Genomic DNA, 17,897 nt, shown 5'->3' with positions numbered 1-17,897 from the left:
GGGGCTCAGCTCCTGCCTTTGCCTTGCTGGGCTCAGTGGCTGCTCTTGATGCTGCTGCTCATCCTCACCTTTGGGCTCTCCTGATGCCTTTTTTTATGGGCTTGCCTAGAAACAGAGGCCAGACAAAGTTTAAAGCATATGATAAATAGATTAAATATATCCATGTTTATATATATAATATCAATATATCCATGTCTATATGGATTAAATAAATAAATAAATAACAATATATAAAAATATAGTTATATATCATATATAAACATGAATATTATATATAAAAACATGGATATATAAAATATATCTATATAAAATATATATATATATATATCTCCATGTTTATATATATAACATTCCTATTTCTATATGTTAATACATGTTTATATCCATAAACATATTAAATATATCCATGAAGTGGATATATTTAATGAAGGGCCCTCAGGTACATTGAGGGCAGTCAAAGCCTCCCCAAGGGGATACACCCAAAATGATCATGAGTTTCTCACACAATTATAAGTTTGGTCTATTTGCATATCAGGGGTTAATTATCCAATTACAGCTTCAAGTAATGAAGTGACCCCAGTTTTCTCCCCTCCCCAGTTCTCTCTTGTTTATAGTTTTTGGGGCCTGAGGCTGTCGGGTCCCCGTTGAGTTTCATGCCCAGAGGAATTATTTTGCTGACTAAAAATGTGAAGAGTTAAGGAGTTTATATGGAGTTTAGAGTCATGCACTGATGCAGCTCAGGATTTGAAAAACACAAAGGCAGAAATCTTAAAGGTATCAGTGGCATCTTGTGGTGTTCTGCTCCTGTCTGTCCTCCCCCAGATTACTCATGTGCTCTCCAGAGGGACATTCTCCTGCAGGGCCGCCTCTACCTCTCCGAGAACTGGATCTGCTTCTACAGCAACATCTTCCGCTGGGAGACACTGGTGAGGCTCTTCTGCTGCCTTTGTCATCAATTCCCCCTTTTCTGGTGCTGTTCCCTGCCTGGGAGACACTGGTGAGGCTCTCCCAGTGCTGCCAGCCCAGGGCTGTGCTCACATTGGCTTTGGAAGGGTTCTTCTGCTGCCTGTCTCATCAACTTCTCCCTTTCCTGGTGGTTTTCCCTCCCTGGTGAGGCTCTCCCACTGCTGCCAGCCCCGGGGCTCTGCTCACCTTGGCTTTGGAAGGGCTTTTCTTCTGCTTTTCTCATGATTTTCTCCCTTTCCTGATGTTTTTCCCTGCCTGAGAGACACTGGTGAGGCTCTTCTGCTGCCTTGCTCATCAATTTCTCCTTTCCTGGTGTTGTTCCCTGCCTGGTGAGGCTCTCCCACTGCTGCCAACCCCGGGGTCTGTATTTAGATTGGCTTTGGAAGGGTTCCTCTGCTGCCTTTCTCATGAATTTCTCCCTTTCCTGATGTTTTTCCCTGCCTGAGAGACACTGGTGAGGTTCCTCTGCTGCCTTTCTCATGAATTTCCCCCTTTCCTGGTGTTTTGCCCTGCCTGGTGAGGCTTTCCTGCTGCTGCCAGCCCTGGGGCTGAGCCCACATTGGCTTTGGAAGGGCTTTTCTGCTGCCTTTCTCATGAATTTCTCCCTTTCCTGGTGTTCTTCCTTGCCTAGGAGACACTGGTGAGATTGTCCCACTGCTGTCAACCCCGGGCTGTGCTCAAATTGGCTTTGGAAGGGCTTTTTTGCTGCTTTTCTCAATAATTTCTCCCTTCCTGGTGTTTTTCCCTGCCTGGGAGACACTGGTGAGGCTCTTCTGCTGCCTTTCTCTTGAATTTCCCCCTTTCCTGGTGTTGTTCCCTGCCTGGTGAGGCTCTCCCACTGCTGTTAGCCCAGGGGCTGTGCCCACATTGGCCTTGGAAGGGCTTTCCTGCCTCTTTTCTCATGGTTTCCTCCCTTTCCTGGTGTTTCTCCCTGCCTGCTGCAGCTGACAGTTCGCTTGAAGGACATCTGCTCCATGACCAAGGAGAAGACAGCCCGGCTCATTCCCAACGCCATCCAAGTTTGCACTGACACTGAAAAGGTAAATCCCACATGGATAAGGCCACCTCTGTGTCTGGCAGGGCACTTAAAGTGTGTGTGGGGGGCTTTTCCACTCTGGGAGAAGGGTTGGGAGCAGGGATTGTGCTGAGCTGGAGCTCAGGTGTGGGGCCAGGTGAAATACCCAGGTTTTACAGCAGCACATCTCTAACAGAGCTGTGTCAGTGCTCATTCCCTGGTGAGAGCCTCTCCATGAGCTTCCCTCCGTGTTCCAGGGATGGCTCACTCCAGCTGGAAAGCGACCCCAAGCAGCTTTGTTGTGCTCTTCTCCCTTTTTTTGGCTTTTTTTTTTTTTTTTTGAGCTGATTTTTCTCTCCCTCTCTCCCCATCCAGCACTTTTTTACTTCCTTTGGGGCTCGGGACAGGACGTACATGATGATGTTCAGACTCTGGCAGAACGCTCTGCTTGACAAGGTACACAGGGATGGAAGGGAGGGATGGATGTGGGCAGGAGCATCGCTTCTGGCTGAAAAAAACACCCAGGGACAGCAAACACCAGTGCTTGGGCAGAAGGGACGGCAAATAAAAGTGGTTTTGGGCATTAGGGACATTAAACACAAATGTTTAGGCAGAGCAGGCTCATGACTGCGGAGGCAATTCCCTCTTTTTGCAGGGAATTTTTTTTCTGGGGTTAATCACCCATTTTCTGGGGTAAATCACCTGTTTTCTGGGATAAATCACCTATTTTATTGGGTAAATCACCCATTTTCTGGGGAAATCACTTGTTTTCTGGTGTTAATTACCCATTTTCTGGGGTAAACCACCTGTTTTCTTGGGCAAATCACCCATTTTCTGGGATAAATCACCTGTTTTCTGGTGTTAATTACCCATTTTCTGGGAAAAATCACCTGTTTTCTGAGGTTAATCACCTATTTTCTGGGGTAAACCACCTGTTTTCTGGGACAAATCAACTATTTTATTGGGTTAATCACCCATTTTCTGGGGTTTAATCACCAGTTTTCTGGGGTTTAATCACCTGTTTTCTGGTGTTAATTACCCATTTTCTGGGAAAAATCACCTGCTTTCTGGGATAAATCACCTGTTTTCTGGGGTTAATTATCCATTTTTTGGGATAAACCACCTGTTTTTTGGGATAAATCACCCATTTTCTAGGATAACCCACCACCTGTTTTCTTGGTTGGATTTTAAACTAAATCTGTTCCTGCTGTGCCAGAGATCCTGTAAATCCTGGATTTTATTTGAGTATCTGTTCCACAGCACTTTGGGGTGTCCAGGCTGGAATTCAGGCCCTGCTGGAGCAATGAGGCACCAGGAATAGCCTGTCCCAAAAACTGGAGTGGAATTTAGGAGCAGCAAGGATCACCTTGCCTGTGGTTGTAACCTGAGCAGCTTTTGTGGAGCTCCAAATGAAATTCAGTGTCCTTGGTCTCCAGGTCAAGGCAAAAGGGGCTGATAAACACAGGAAGCACTTCCAGAGCTCTTTTTTTTTTCCAAATGTGGGGTCTGTGGCTGGCAGGAAAAGGGGAGAAAAAGCTGAGTCCAGTTTTCCTGATAAGATGTGGGTGTGAGTTAATGTGTGTGGGAAGGAGGAGGAGCAGTCAGATTTCTCATGAGGAGTTCCTCATTAGAGGCTTTGTTTCCCCCCATGCTTTTGGTTGCTGCTGTGAGGAACTAGATTAAAAAATTCCTCCTTATCCCATGCAGTTACTATGGGAAAAAATCCAAGCCAGCAACTCAGAAAAAGTTCACTGGGTTTGTTTCCCCCCATTACCAAGAAATCCTTGTGGTTGGTCATAAGTTTCTTAGGGGTAAAATTCCCCTTTCATCCTGTACCACATCTTTAAATCACAAGTTTCAATCACAAGCCCCATTTTTCAGAGCCTCATGTCACAGTCATGTGGTGATCACTGACCTGCATCCCTAAAATCTGGGCTTTTTTCCGTGGTCTGGATAATTCATTTTCTCTTTTTTACTTTTTTTTTTTTTTAACTTTTCACAGGGGTGTCTGGTGACACAAACTCCTTGTGATTCCAAACTGCAGCAGGAAATGTTTTTCTTCATTGCTTTAGATAATTTGAATTTTTAATTTTTTTTTTCTAGATTGTTTTTGATAATTTTCCCTGCAGCTGGGATTTTTCAGGCAGCTTTAATTTAACAAAAAGTTGAAGGGGGGAGAAAAAACAAAACAAACCTCATAAGGTCTTGGGGTTTGATGGAGCAGCAGCCATTGAATGGAGGCACAGCAGAAGAGGTGGGAAAAGATTTGTGGAAGGAAATTCAGGTTCAGAGCTTCCTTTAGGACATTCCAGCCCTCTTACTGGGAAATCTCATCCGTATTTTAATAATAATATAATCAAACATTGCATATTGCATATATTACATATATATTACACAGATATACATATATATAATTACATATTTATTAATAAGATATATATATAAGATTATATATTATATATAGTGTATATAAAATATATTCTACATATATTTTGTACATTACATATACTATGTAAAATTATATATAACATTATCTATAACTGTATAATTTACAATATTTATTATGGGATATTATATTTATAACAAAATCATAATTACATATATTTATATAACATGTAACATATGTTTATATATTCTATATTTATATAATATATAAACATATATTTATATAATATATAACATATTAAGAATACATTATTTTAAAAGTAACATTTAAATATAAACAAATAATTAACATTTAAAATAACTACTATAATATATGAAAAGTATATATACATAAATATATAAATAGCATTGTTATTTATATTTATATTTATATTTATATTTATATTTATATTTATATTTTACATATTCATCTATTTTTAGATTTAAAAAATTATAATAGATTATTGCTATTATTATATATATAAAATATATATAATAATAGCAATAAAATAGAAATATAGATAAAATGCAGTTATAAATATAAATATAACAACTCTGCATATGAATATGTAAGTATATATAAAAATTAAATATAGATAAAATGCATATGAATATGTAAGTATATATAAAAATTAAGTAATAAAAAATTAAATAACAATAAACTCCATAAAATGGAATTTCACAGAGCTGAGCCCACAGAAGGGCTCTCACCTCAAGGACCAGAATCCCTCCCTCCTTTCAGGGAAGGAATATCCTCCTGGCAGTGACAATTCCCGATATTTTCAGTGTGCTTGGCCATCCTTGGCCGCCGTTGGTGACGCTCTGTGCCCCTGTTGCAGCCCCTGTGCCCCAAGGAGCTCTGGCACTTTGTCCACCAGTGCTACGGCAACGAGCTGGGGCTGACCAGCGATGACGAAGACTACGTGCCTCCCGACGATGACTTCAACACCATGGGGTGAGAGGGCAGGGCTGAGCTCTCCTGGGGGAGCACAGGGGGGAGCAGGGGGTGCTGCATGCCCCAAATGCTGCCGGTCCTGGCACACCTGGGACCTGGCACAGGTGCTGCATGCCCCAAATGCTGCCTGTCCTGGCACACCTGGGACCTGGCCAAGCTGTGGCTCTGGAATGTGTGATGCCGAAAAAGCTGGAGGTGGAGGGTTCCTCGTGGAAGCTGGTGATGCCTTCTGAAGGCTGGCCTAGAATAGAGGTATAGAATAAAGCAGGGATTTATTAAAAAAGATCTCCTCAATGGATGCACCTTGGGCAGCACAAGAGCCCAGCCAGGGCTACACCCAAGATGAACCAAAATGGTCCCAAAATGAACCCAAGATGAACCAAAATGGTCTCAAAATGAACCCAAGATGAACCCAAAATGGTCTCAAAATGAACCCAAAATGGTCTCAAAATGAACCCAAGATGAACCAAAATGGTCTCAAAATGCACCCAAGATGAACCCAAAATGGTCTCAAAATGAACCCAAAATGGTCTCAAAATGAACCCAAGATGAACCCAAAATGGTCTCAAAATGAACCCAAGATGAACCAAAATGGTCCCAAAATGCACGACCACTCACGGGGTCGCTCACTTTTATAAGTTCTGCTTCATTTGCATTTTGGAGTTAATTGTCCAATTCCAGCTTTAGGTTATCAAGTCCTCTCCTTCTTGTTTTTCTCTCTTCAGTCCATGTTGTTTATGTTCTTGGGCCTGTAACTTCTATTGATGGTTCTTGGTCCTTGACTCCTCAGTGACTCCCCAAGGACAAGGGGACCAAGGACAATTGGTCAATTGTCAACAATTCCTTCTCAATTCCTAGAGAAGGAATTGTAATTGTTTTGTCTCCCCGCTCTGTGCACAGAGCTCACCATCCCCTAATATCAACTCAGACCCACCCACTAAAGCAGCACAGAATCTGAAAAACAGAAAAGCTAAAACTTAAGGCACCACTGGGAGGGAGCTCAATGCCTGCTGAGCCAGCTGAGCAGTTCTAGAAATGCCAAAGCACCCTGGTCACAAGGCCAGGCAGTGTTGCATGGCCAGAAAATGCTGATGCTTGTCAATCCCTGTATAAACACCCGAAAAAACTGGGGCTTGCTCTCCCCTGCACTGAGCCATTCCTGCTTCTGGACAGCCTGGAGACTTCATAGAAACATTCTCACTTGCTCTGTGTGTGCAGCTGTAGCTGTTGTGAGAGGGGTAACCATAAAAACCTGTGTTCTCTGTGGCGTCCCAGCTACTGCGAAGAAATCCCCGTGGAGGAGAATGAAGTCAACGACAGCTCCTCCAAGAGCAGCATGGAGGCCAAGCCAGAAGCCAGCCCTCAGCTGCCAAAGAAATCTGTCACTGCCAGCACCCTGACCTCCACAGGCAGCAGTGAAGCCCCAGCCTCGGTGAGTTTTCCCCCTCCCCTGGCAGCAGGAATTTGTTTTCCCTGAAATTCAGCACCCTGTGGGTCATATGAGGTTTGTTCATCCTCCAGCTCTTCTTCCACTGCTGCTGATTTCAGTCCTTGGTCAGTGATTTTGGCACTGGGAGTCTCAGCAGCAAGAGCATTTTCCTTTCTGTACTTCTGGATGAAAAGTTTTGGACATAAAAGGATTGTAATTTCTTCCCTGCCTTCAGTTATTCCCTGGCAAACAGTGTGTACCCTCCTGGAATTATGGCAGAGCAGACCTTGTTTAGATATTACCTCTTCTACGTTCTTTTAGCTTGTTCAAGAGCAAAACCAGTGTTGGACAATATTGTTCTTGTCTGAACAAAAATCCTGGTGGTGTTCAAAGCTTGAACACTGACTTTTTGAGAGGAGGTTTTACAAACACTGTATAGCCATTGTCCTCCTCTCTATTTAATTTCCAGATATGTCAAGGCCAAATATCCAGATATTGGCTCACAGATGTGAGGTTTTTTGAAATAAAGCCCATTTCTAGGCGCTGATCTTGCCCTTGTTGTGCCCTGTCCTTGCTGCAGTTTGATGGAGTGCTCCCAGAAGAGGAGGAGGCAGTGGCAGAGAGTCCTGTGGAGAAGGACCTTGGCATTGCCAACATCATGGGAGAGAAGATTGACATCATTGGCCCTGTGAACTCCCCCTCCCTGGACTTCAATGACAACGAGGACATTCCCACAGAGCTCAGTGACTCCTCAGACACCCACGATGAAGGTAAAGGGGAAAGGCCACTCCACCAGGGCTCCTTCCAGCCTTATCCCATCCCTCCTGTGAGGGAATGCAGTGGTGGCTGCTACTGAAATCCTTTCCTGGACCCTGAAGATGAAAAGAATTCCCACTGTGGGCTGCAGAAAGTGAATGTGTTTACATTGTAGGATGTGCCTAAAAATTTCAGGATGAGCCAAAACAATTTTAGGATGTCCCAAAAATAAGCTGTGTAATTAATTATCCCTTCTGATGTCCAAACTTCTTGCCCTGGGATCAGTGCAGGAAAAGGGTTGTGTTGCCTCATGAAGGCTGGCCTAGAGCAGAGGCTGGACAGAGCTAAAGAATAAAGCAGGGATTTATTCAAAGGCCTCAATGGATGCACCTTGGGCAGCACAAGAGCCCAGCCAGGGCTGTACCCAAGATGAACCAAAATGGTCCCAAAATGAACCCAAGATGAACCAAAATGGTCCCAAAATGCACCCAAGATGAACCCAAAATGGTCCCAAAATGAACCCAAGAGGAACCAAAATGGTCCCAAAATGAACCCAAGAGGAACCAAAATGGCCCCAAAATGCACCCAAGATGAACCAAAAATGGTCCCAAAATGAGCCCAAGATGAACCCAAGATGAACCCAAATGGTCCCAAAATGAACCCAAGATGAACCCAAAATGGTCCCAAATGCACGAGCGCTCCTGGCGTCTCTCCCTGGGATCAGTTCTGCTCCATTTGCATCTTGCAGTTCATTGTCCCATTCCAGCTCCAGCCCATGCAGTCCCATCCTTGTTTTTCTCTCTCCAGCCCACGGTGTTTGTGCTCCTGGGCTGAGATTTGGATCATTTGTCCTTGGTGCCCAGCTGGAGCAGGAATTGTTTTGTCTCCCTGCTCTGTGCCCAGAGCTCAGCATCCCCTGATCTGAACCCAGCCCCACACACTAAAGCAGCACAGAACCTGAAAAATATAAAAGCTAAACCTCAGGCAGCAGTTGAAGTCCCTCCTTTAGGTTCCTTCTGCAATATTGAGCTCCTGGTGCTGGGGCAGCACAATTTTCATCACCCTGGAGGGTCATGGCTGGACCTTGAGGCTCTCTTTGCCCACAGGGGAGGTCCAAGCCTTTTATGAGGACCTGAACGGCCGCCAGTACGTGAACGAGGTGTTCAACTTCAGCGTGGACAAGCTCTACGACCTGCTCTTCACTGACTCCCAGTTCCAGAGGGACTTCATGGAGCAGCGCCGCTTCTCTGGTGAGGCAGAGGGGAAATCTTCCCGAGTAGAAATCCATTTTGATTTCATTTTGATTTAGGTGAAATGTACATCTTTGAGTTAAGTCTACAGTATGAAAACACAGCTGTTTAGTCTGCCTGTTCTTGCAAAAAAATCCTTTGCTCAGAGAAACTGCTTCAGCCAAAGGACAGGGATAAGGGAGGGGAGACAGAGAGACAGAGAAACTGCCAGGAGAGCGGGTCAACCTGACCTAGGAATTCTTTCTGATGAAAAAAGAATTAGTGGCAAATGTCACGGGAAATTTGTAAAATGAGGGTTGATATGTATGGGTTCATATGTAGGGTTCATATGTATGAACCTGTTGTGAAATTGCATGCCTGGTATTTGAGAGGGGGATAAAAAGGGATCTGGAGTTCCCAGAGGCACACACAGGTCTTTTAAGGAGAGGAATCTCCACATGTGTCCAATGCTTTACAACTTTCACTAAGTTCTGGAGTTTGCTTCCACAAAACACTGGTGAGCTGCTGCTGCTGCTGGACCTGCCAAGGGGCTGCAGGGGAAGGGCTCTGCTTTGGAATTACAATTTTGTCTGCTTGGAGTGACATTCTGAGCACATTTTGTCCAATTGGCCACGCTGTCCCGTGCTGGTGGTAACCAAGAGTGGGCGGGAGCTGTGTGCCCATCTGGTTACATTTTCTAACAGCTGGAACAGCTTTTTTTATGGAAAAAAACTGCTTTTTTTAAATTTTTTATCATCACCTCTGCCTTGGAGCTGCAATTTTCTGCTGAGGTGATATTCTGAGCACATTTTGTCCAATTGGCCACGCTGTCCTGTGCTGGTGGTAAACAAGAGCAGGCAGGACCTGTGTGCCCATCTGCTTACATTTTCTAACAGCTGGAACAGCTTTTTTTATGGAAAAAATGGATTTTCTTATTTTTTATCATCACCTAAGGCCTGATCTTCTGTTCAAGGCTTAACAGTGTGAGGGAAAAGCTCCACACCTGACATGGACAGAGCTGCAGAGAGAATCCCTTGGCATGTCATAGTCCTTTCCCTGTAACTGTAGGTTTGCTAAAGGAGATACATCCCCAGCTTCTCTCCCTTTCCCTGCACTTGAAAGAGGGGAAAATAGTCACATTTAGCACAGAAGGCCTTGGTTTCACACTCAGCTGAGCTCTAGAGCAGCCAGGCTCCCCAAGGGGAAGGAAATCCCATCCCCAGCTGGGTTATACAGCTGTGCCTTTCCCCAGGGGACTGGCCTGAGATCCCTCCCCAATCACTTGGCTGGAATGTTGTTTTGTCCTCTCAGATATTATCTTTCACCCCTGGAAGAAGGAGGAAAATGGCAATCAGACCAGAGTGATCCTGTACACCATCACCCTCACCAACCCTCTGGCCCCCAAAACTGCCACAGTCACCGAGACTCAGGTGAGTGACACTGGGGCAGGGTTACCTTGCATGGCACTGCCACATTTTCTGGAGAAATCCCCTTGCCCAGGATTGCTTCTCCTGGGAAGCTGAGAGGCCTCAGAGAAAAACAATAATGAATGAAAACAATGATCAAAAACAACAATGAATGAAAACAATAATTATCTGATTGCTTCTCCTGTGTTTTGCTGCTTTGGAATGTGGTCTGAAGATTGTTTACCAACTGCTCATTGTTGATTGGTTTCATGTGAATTATTTTGACTTAATGGCCAATCACAGTCCAGCTGTGTCAGGACTCTGGCAGCAGTCACGAGTTTTTGTTAAGCCTTCTGATGTATCCTTTCTCTATTCTTTAGTATAGTTTTAGTATATTTAATGCTTTAATATAATATAGTATCTTAATATAATACAGTATCTTAAAATAATAAATTAGCCATCTTTAATATAATATAGTAATTCTTTAATATAGTATCTTGAAATAACAAATTAGCCTTCTTTAATATAATATACTATCTTAAAATAATTCTTTGATATAGTATTGTATCTTAAATAATAAATTAGCCACCTTTATTATAATGTAGTATCTTAAAATAATTCTTTGATATAATATAGTATCTTAAAATAATAAACTAACCATCTTTAATATAATATAGTAATTCTTTAATATAGTATCTTAAAATAATAAATTTGCCTTCTTTAATATAATATAATAATTCTTTAATATAGTATCTTAAAATAACAAATAGCCTTCTGTAATATAATATAGTATCTTAAAATAATTCTTTAGTATAATATAGTATCTTAAATAATAAATTAGCCATCTTTAATATAATATAGTATCTTAAAATAATAAATTAACCATCTTTAATATATTATGGTATCTTAAAATAATTCTCTAATATAATATAGTATCTTAAAATAATAAAGTAGCCTTCTTTAATATAATATAGTAATTCTTTAATATAGTATCTTGAAATAACAAGTTAGCCTTCTGTAATATAATATAGTATCTTAAAATAATTCTTTAATATAATATAGTATCATAAAATAATAAATTAGCCTTTTGAGAACACGGAGTCAGGTTCTCAGTTCCTCCTTCGTCCTGGGACCCAGCAAATTCCCTGCTGTTTTTCCTGCAGACAATGTACAAGGCCAGCCAGGAGAGTGAGTGCTATGTCATAGATGCAGAGGTGCTCACCCACGATGTCCCCTACCACGATTATTTCTACACCATCAACCGCTACACCTTGACTCGTGTTGCCAGAAACAAGAGCCGACTCAGGTACCTCCCCTGGGAGTGAATGATGAGCAAAAAGCACCCTTGGGAGGGAGTTTTGGGTGTTAGGAGGGGTTGAGGGGGTAATTTCTTTGTTTATTTCTTTTTTTATGATTATTTTTTAGTGCTGTCCTTCCCAGTCAGCATTAAACAGCTGTGGTTTATCTGTGCTCCTGGAGTTCTCTGCTTTCCCCTGTGTTTTACCCTTGTTTTAGCCAAACATGGGCTTTGAAGTCCTGGAAGTCCTAAAGGCAGGTCTGGGACCTGCCTGGGACAGTGACAATCAGGACAGAGGCAGCTGTGCAAGAAGAGAGGAGTCAATACCTACAAGAGAAGAAACCCAACAAGCGTTTTATTTATTTATTTTTTACATCAGGGAAAATGCAGTTTACAGATTTTTAATGACACACAGAAACTGTGTGTGTGGGTAATTTAAAGCAAGTGATTTAATTGCTGACACAGCAGCTGCTGTGTGGGACAATGTGCAGAGCTCTCTGGGAGTCACTGGGCTCAGAGCCTGTGAGGATTCTGTCACCTCTTCCTTGTCCTGTTGCTGGGACATTGCTGTCACCAGGGGCAGGATTTTCACCTGCTGGGTTGACATCAATGCAGAGCAGTTACAGCTGCATAAGGGAGGGGATTTACAGATTTTTCTTGCCTCTCTCTTGGATGCAGAGGTTTGCAGAGCGCTGCAGACTGTGATAGCACAGGATCTGTGATAAGCACAGGATGAACTTCCTGGGGCTAAACAGAGGAACTGGGTGCTGGGCAAAGCTCTATTCCTGTGACTTCAGTAGTGATAATCCAAATGTCTGCCAAATGGCCCTGGAGTGCTCTTGAGGGAGGCTCTTCCTGCCTTTGGAAGGATTTTTCCAGCAGTGCTTCTCCTCTGGAAACGTGAAGGGCTGAGAGCATTCCAGAAATAAGAGAGTACATGATTATTTCCTGGATTTACACTGACAAAGATTGTGAATTGGCATCACCCCCAGGCAGCAGCACCAGGGGAATGAGTGACCTGTTCCTCCTCACAGGGTTTCCACAGAATTACGCTACAGGAAGCAGCCTTGGGGGCTGGTGAAATCCTTCATTGAGAAGAATTTTTGGAGTGGCCTGGAGGATTATTTCCGTCACTTGGGTGAGTGTGGCACTGACAGGGACACTCGTGTTTCCCTGGGAGTGGGCAGCCTGAGCCAGCCTTGGGGTGGTTTACAAAAGGGGCTACCACAGCTGGAATAAATTAACTGCTGGAATTAATCAGGGCAGCAAATCCTGCTCCCTGTCAGGCAGTTTGGGGTCAAATTTTGGTAAAAGGTGCGAGGAACGTGGAGCACAAATCTCTTAGGCCCTGCCAGCTTCTTTGGGCCAGCTGATGCCTTTTTTGGGGGCTACTTAAAAACAGAGGCCAGGCAAAAGAAAATAAAAAGCAGTTCTATTTATTGAAGGGCCTTCAGCTACATTTAGGGCAGACAAAGCCCCCCAGGAGCTACACCCAGAAATGGACAATAGATCACAGGTTTCACACTTTTATAAGTTTGGTCCATTTGCATTTTGGGGGTGAATCTGCCAATTCCAGCTTCAGCTGATGAAGTCGTTGACCCCAAGTTTGCTGCCCCCAAGTCCCTTTTGTTCCCATCTCTGGGCCTGAGGCAGTGAGGTGTCCTTGATTGCCAGGCCTGGAGAGGAATTGTTGTGTCTGCCCCAAATGGGGAAGCAGCAGCTCCCACTGTGTGGAGTTCAGAGTTCTACACTAAAGAACTGCAGGCTTACAAATAGATGGAAAATATAAATGCTAAAATTGTAAGGCATCACAGCAGAGGGGTTAAACCTTTCTCTCTCTATCAAATGCTCCCCCTTGGTGCTGCAGAGAGCGAGCTGACCAAAACAGATCAAGTGGCCTTGATTGCCAGGCCTGGAGAGGAATTGTTGTGTCTGCCCAAAATGGGAGAGCAGCAGCTCCCACTGTGTGGAGTGACACACTAAAGAACTGCAAGGTTACAAATATGTGAAAAATATAAATCTAAAATCCTAAGGCATCACAGCAGAGGGGTTAAACCTTTCTCTCTCTACCAAATGCTCCCCTTGGTGCTGCAGAGAGCGAGCTGACCAAAACTGAGAGCACGTACCTGGCTGAGGTGCACAGACAATCCCCCAAAGAGAAGGTGAGCAAGCAATCCACGGTGCGGCGGCGGAAACGCGCCCACGCCCACCTGAGGGTGCCCCACCTGGAGGAGGTGCTCAGCCCCGTGACCACCCCCACGGATGAGGAGGTTGCCCATCGAATCAAGCACGTGGCAGGTGAGCAGCTGCACAGCCCATGGGGATGGGGACAGGCAGGGGTTTGGTCACAGAGGGGAGTGTTGGGGTTGTGTGGGTGGGTAGAGGACTGGGGGCTCCTTTCCCTGTTGCGATTGTGTGGGTGGGTAGAGGATTGGGGGCTCCTTTCCCCATTGGGATTGTGTGGATGGGTAGAGGATTGGGGGTTCCTTTCCCTGTTGGGGTTGTGTGGGTGGGTAGAGGACTGGGGGCTCCTTTCCCTGTTGGGATTGTGTGGGTGGGTAGAGGATTGGGGGCTCCTTTCCCTGTTGGGATTGTGTGGGTGGGTAGAGGATTGGGGGCTCCTTTCCCCATTGGGATTGTGTGGATGGGTAGAGGATTGGGGGCTCCTTTCCCCACTGGGATTGTGTGGGTGAGTAGAGGATTGGGGGCTCCTTTCCCTGTTGGGGTTGTGTGGGTGGGTAGAGGATTGGGGGCTCCTTTCCCCGTTGGGGTTGTGTGGGTGGGTAGAGGATTGGGGGCTCCTTTCCCCGTTGGGGTTGTGTGGGTGGGTAGAGGATTGGGGGCTCCTTTCCCTGTTTCCCATCCCAAATGCATCCCCATCTCCTCAGGTTCCACTCAAACACGGCACATCCCTGAGGAGAGCCCCAGTGGCTTCCACCTGCAGAGTGTCTCCAAGCTGCTCCTTGTCATCAGCTTTGTGTAAGTGATGATTTTTTTCTGCTCTCCTTCCCAGCCAGCATTAAACACCTTTGGTTTATCTGTGCTCCTGGAGTTCTGTGCTCCCTTCTCTCCTTTCCCCTGGGATTTGCCCTTGTTTTAGCCAAACTCTGATCTGAGAGTCCTGAAGGCAGGTCTGGGACCTGTCTGGGACAGAGGTAGCTGTGCAAGGAGAGAAGTCAATACCTACAGGAGAGGAAATCCAACAAGTATAAGCATTTTGTTTGTTTATTTTTGCATCTCATTATTACTATTTTTACATATTATTTTATATCTTATTATTTATTTATTTTTACATCTTATTTTATATCTTATTATTTATTTATTATTACATCTTATTTACTGCTACATCTTTTACATTTTATTTATTTTTACTTTTTTTAAATTTATTTTTACATCAAGGATGACTTTAATGACACATAAAAACCTCTGTGTCTGTGGGTAATTTAAAACAAGTGATTTAATTGCTGACACACCAGCTGCTATGAGGGACAGTGACTGTGCAGAGCTCTCTGGGAGTCACTGGGCTACCCCAGCAGGGCTCAGTGTCTGTGAGGATTCTGTCACATCTGGTCAGGCAAAACATTTTCATGTCTGGTGCTGGGCTGTGATTTTGATGAGAGGCTCAGCCAGAAAGCAGCTGGACCCTTGAGAGATGATTTCTGCACAATAAGTAAAGAAAGAGCTGAAGCACAAGGGGCTGGAGTGATTTCATCAGCTCAGCAGCAGGATCTGTTTGGTTTGGGTCTTTCCTACCTCATCTTTCAGGATTGATGGTCTTGGACTGGGATGTGCTCTCCAAGTGAGCTGGGAATGGGCCCCTCATGCCCCTGTGGCTCAGTTTAATTCCTAAACTCAGTTTTTATTGTTCCTCTGCCCTTGGACTGACAGCAGGCTTCATTTAGTGCTGCAGTGCTCACTGGGCAGCTGCTGTGGAGCAGAGCAGCCTAAAGCAGTGACCCAGGCTTTTCTGACTTGGGCTCGGCTTTTCCTTAAGCTCCACCTGGCTGTCAGAGAGGTGGGGAGAAGCTGGGATTTCAGGGCTGAAATTGCAGCTCAAGCTGAGCTCCTTTCTGTGTTCCCTGGTCCCAGAGGGGGCACGGATGGCAGAGGATTGCAGCAGCACCCAGGCAGTGATAAATGAGGTGGTGTAAGGTGCTGCCACGATGAGAACATAGCACAGAGGTACCCAAGCTTTGTGCCAAGCTCCTGACAGCTTCACTTGGCTCACAGAGCCCTCTGTGGTGTTTCCAGAATATTCCTCTGGCCAGTTGCCATCCTCCTGACTGGACTGGTCATAGTGGGCCATTCTTCCAGCAAAATAACTGCACTATTCAGAGCCAGGCACCGGGCTGGCATTTGGGAATCTCTTCCTGGGCAGGAGCAGGAATGCCCCCCCTGAGTGGTGGGGGAGAGAGGAGCTGGGCAGGGCATGGCTGGGGGGTGTTCCCAGTGCTGGGGTGGGAATGGGGAAGGGAGGATGTGAGCAGTGTGTATGTGTCAGTGCCTCACTGGGGATGGGGAAGGGAGGATGTGAACAGTGTGTGTGTGTCAGTGCCTCACTGGCAATGGGGAAGGGAGGATGTGAGCACTGTGTGTGTGTCAGTGCCTGCCTGGGAGGGCTGGATGTGAGCACTGTGTGTTGTGGTGGAGTTTGCAGGGGTCCCAGGACGAGGGAAGAGATGAGAATCTTGACTCCATGTTTCAGAAGGCTGGTTTATTATTTTATGATATAAAATATTATATTTTAAAATATTTATTTTAAAATATTATATTTATAAAGAATATATCATATTAAAAGAAAATGCTTTAAATAAAATTAAAAAAAAGAAATTAAAAGAAAGCTTTTTCTTCTCAAGGGAAAAATCCTGGCAAAGGGATTTTTCAGAAAATGTCATGGTGACAGTGTGTGTGTGTGTGTGTCAGTGCCTGCCTGGGAGGGCTGGATGTGAGCACTGTGTGTGTGTGTGTCAGTGCCTGCCTGGGAGGGCTGGATGTGAGCACTGTGTGTGAGTGTCAGTGCCTGCTCTGGGGATGGGGAAGGGAGGATGTGAGCACTGTGTGTGAGTGTCAGTGCCTGCTCTGGGGATGGGGAAGGGAGGATGTGAGCACTGTGTGTGAGTGTCAGTGCCTGCTCTGGGGATGGGGAAGGGAGGATGTGAGCACTGTGTGTGAGTGTCAGTGCCTGCTCTGGGGATGGGGAAGGGAGGATGTGAGCACTGTGTGTGAGTGTCAGTGCCTGCTCTGGGGATGGGGAAGGGAGGATGTGAGCACTGTGTGTGTGTGGCAGTGCCTGCTCTGGGGATGGGGAAGGGAGGATGTGAGCACTGTGTGTGTGGCAGTGCCTGCTCTGGGGATGGGGAAGGGAGGATGTGAGCACTGTGTGTGTGGTAGTGCCTGCACAGCCACCTGCTGTCCCCAGGAGCTCAGCTGTGCTGAGGGAACTTCACCAGCAGTGCAGGCTCACGGATCCCTGTCTGTCCTTCCTGCCTCTCTCCCCTCTGCTCCTTTCCCCCTGCACTGTCTGAGCCTCCCCCTCCCAGCCCAGTTTGTGTCACTCTGTTTCTAACCTGCAGCTGCTCCGTCTTTTCTCTTCCCTGCTCCCATTAGGATCTGTTTCAGGTACTGTCTCTCTCTTTTTTTTACCTCTTTACTCTCCCATTTCCCTCCCTTTCTCTGCATTCAGCACATCCACTCACCCAGCCTGTTCTGTTTGTCTGTCCTCCTGGCTCACACATTTCTTCCACGAGGTGAAGTTTGGGCTGCTCACTCAGATTAAATCCCCACTCACAGCATGGACTGAGCTCAGACACCTTCCTGCAGGGCTGGGTGTTGTCCCAGCTGTTCCTGGCAGGCAGTGGGCTGTGAGATGCTCCTGAAGTGGCTTTTTTCTTGCTTTTTTTGCAGTCTGGTGCTGCTGGTCATTCTCAACATGATGCTGTTCTACAAGCTCTGGATGTTGGAGTACACCACGCAGACGCTGACGGCGTGGCAGGGCCTGAGGCTGCAGGAGAGGTACAGCCACCCCTGCTGGGGCTCCCCTTGGGTTTTCTGGGTGCCAGAGGCTTTCCTGTCACACCAGAGCTCTGGGCTCTCACTTTTGTGCAAAACAGGTGAAGCTGAAGTGTGCATTTCCCCCATGTGCATTTCCCCCCGTGTGCATTTCCCCCCGTGTGCATTTCCCCCCGTGTGCATTTCCCCCCGTGTGCATTTCCCCCCGTGTGCATTTCCCCCCGTGTGCATTTCCCTCTGTGTGCATTTCCCTTTGTGTGCATTTCCCTCTGTGTGCATTTCCCTCTGTGTGCATTTCCCTCTGTGTGCATTTCCCTCTGTGTGCATTTCCTTGGTGTGCATTTCCCTTGTGTGCATTTCCCCCCGTGTGCATTTCCCCCCGTGTGCATTTCCCCCCGTGTGCATTTCCCC

General features: G+C 45.5%; 1 protein-coding gene across 1 annotated transcript in view; it reads left to right on the top strand.

Annotated features, from left to right (window-relative positions):
- Positions 1-17,897, top strand: part of GRAMD1B (GRAM domain containing 1B) — a 45,242-nt gene that overhangs the window by 19,239 nt on the left and 8,106 nt on the right. The window contains exons 4-16 of the mRNA XM_054517083.1: positions 823-926; positions 1,911-2,006; positions 2,357-2,437; positions 5,245-5,360; positions 6,636-6,792; positions 7,370-7,559; positions 8,652-8,795; positions 10,086-10,204; positions 11,344-11,486; positions 12,512-12,615; positions 13,572-13,775; positions 14,366-14,456; positions 17,382-17,489. Coding sequence (XP_054373058.1) covers positions 823-926; positions 1,911-2,006; positions 2,357-2,437; positions 5,245-5,360; positions 6,636-6,792; positions 7,370-7,559; positions 8,652-8,795; positions 10,086-10,204; positions 11,344-11,486; positions 12,512-12,615; positions 13,572-13,775; positions 14,366-14,456; positions 17,382-17,489 — 1,657 coding nt within the window. The remainder of the gene's footprint in view (positions 1-822; positions 927-1,910; positions 2,007-2,356; positions 2,438-5,244; positions 5,361-6,635; positions 6,793-7,369; positions 7,560-8,651; positions 8,796-10,085; positions 10,205-11,343; positions 11,487-12,511; positions 12,616-13,571; positions 13,776-14,365; positions 14,457-17,381; positions 17,490-17,897) is intronic.

This window comes from Molothrus ater, chromosome 22 (assembly GCF_012460135.2).
Source record: "Molothrus ater isolate BHLD 08-10-18 breed brown headed cowbird chromosome 22, BPBGC_Mater_1.1, whole genome shotgun sequence".
NCBI classification, from domain to species: domain Eukaryota; kingdom Metazoa; phylum Chordata; class Aves; order Passeriformes; family Icteridae; genus Molothrus; species Molothrus ater.
Note: the sequence above shows the minus strand (reverse complement) of the source record. Positions and strands in the feature narration are given on the sequence as shown.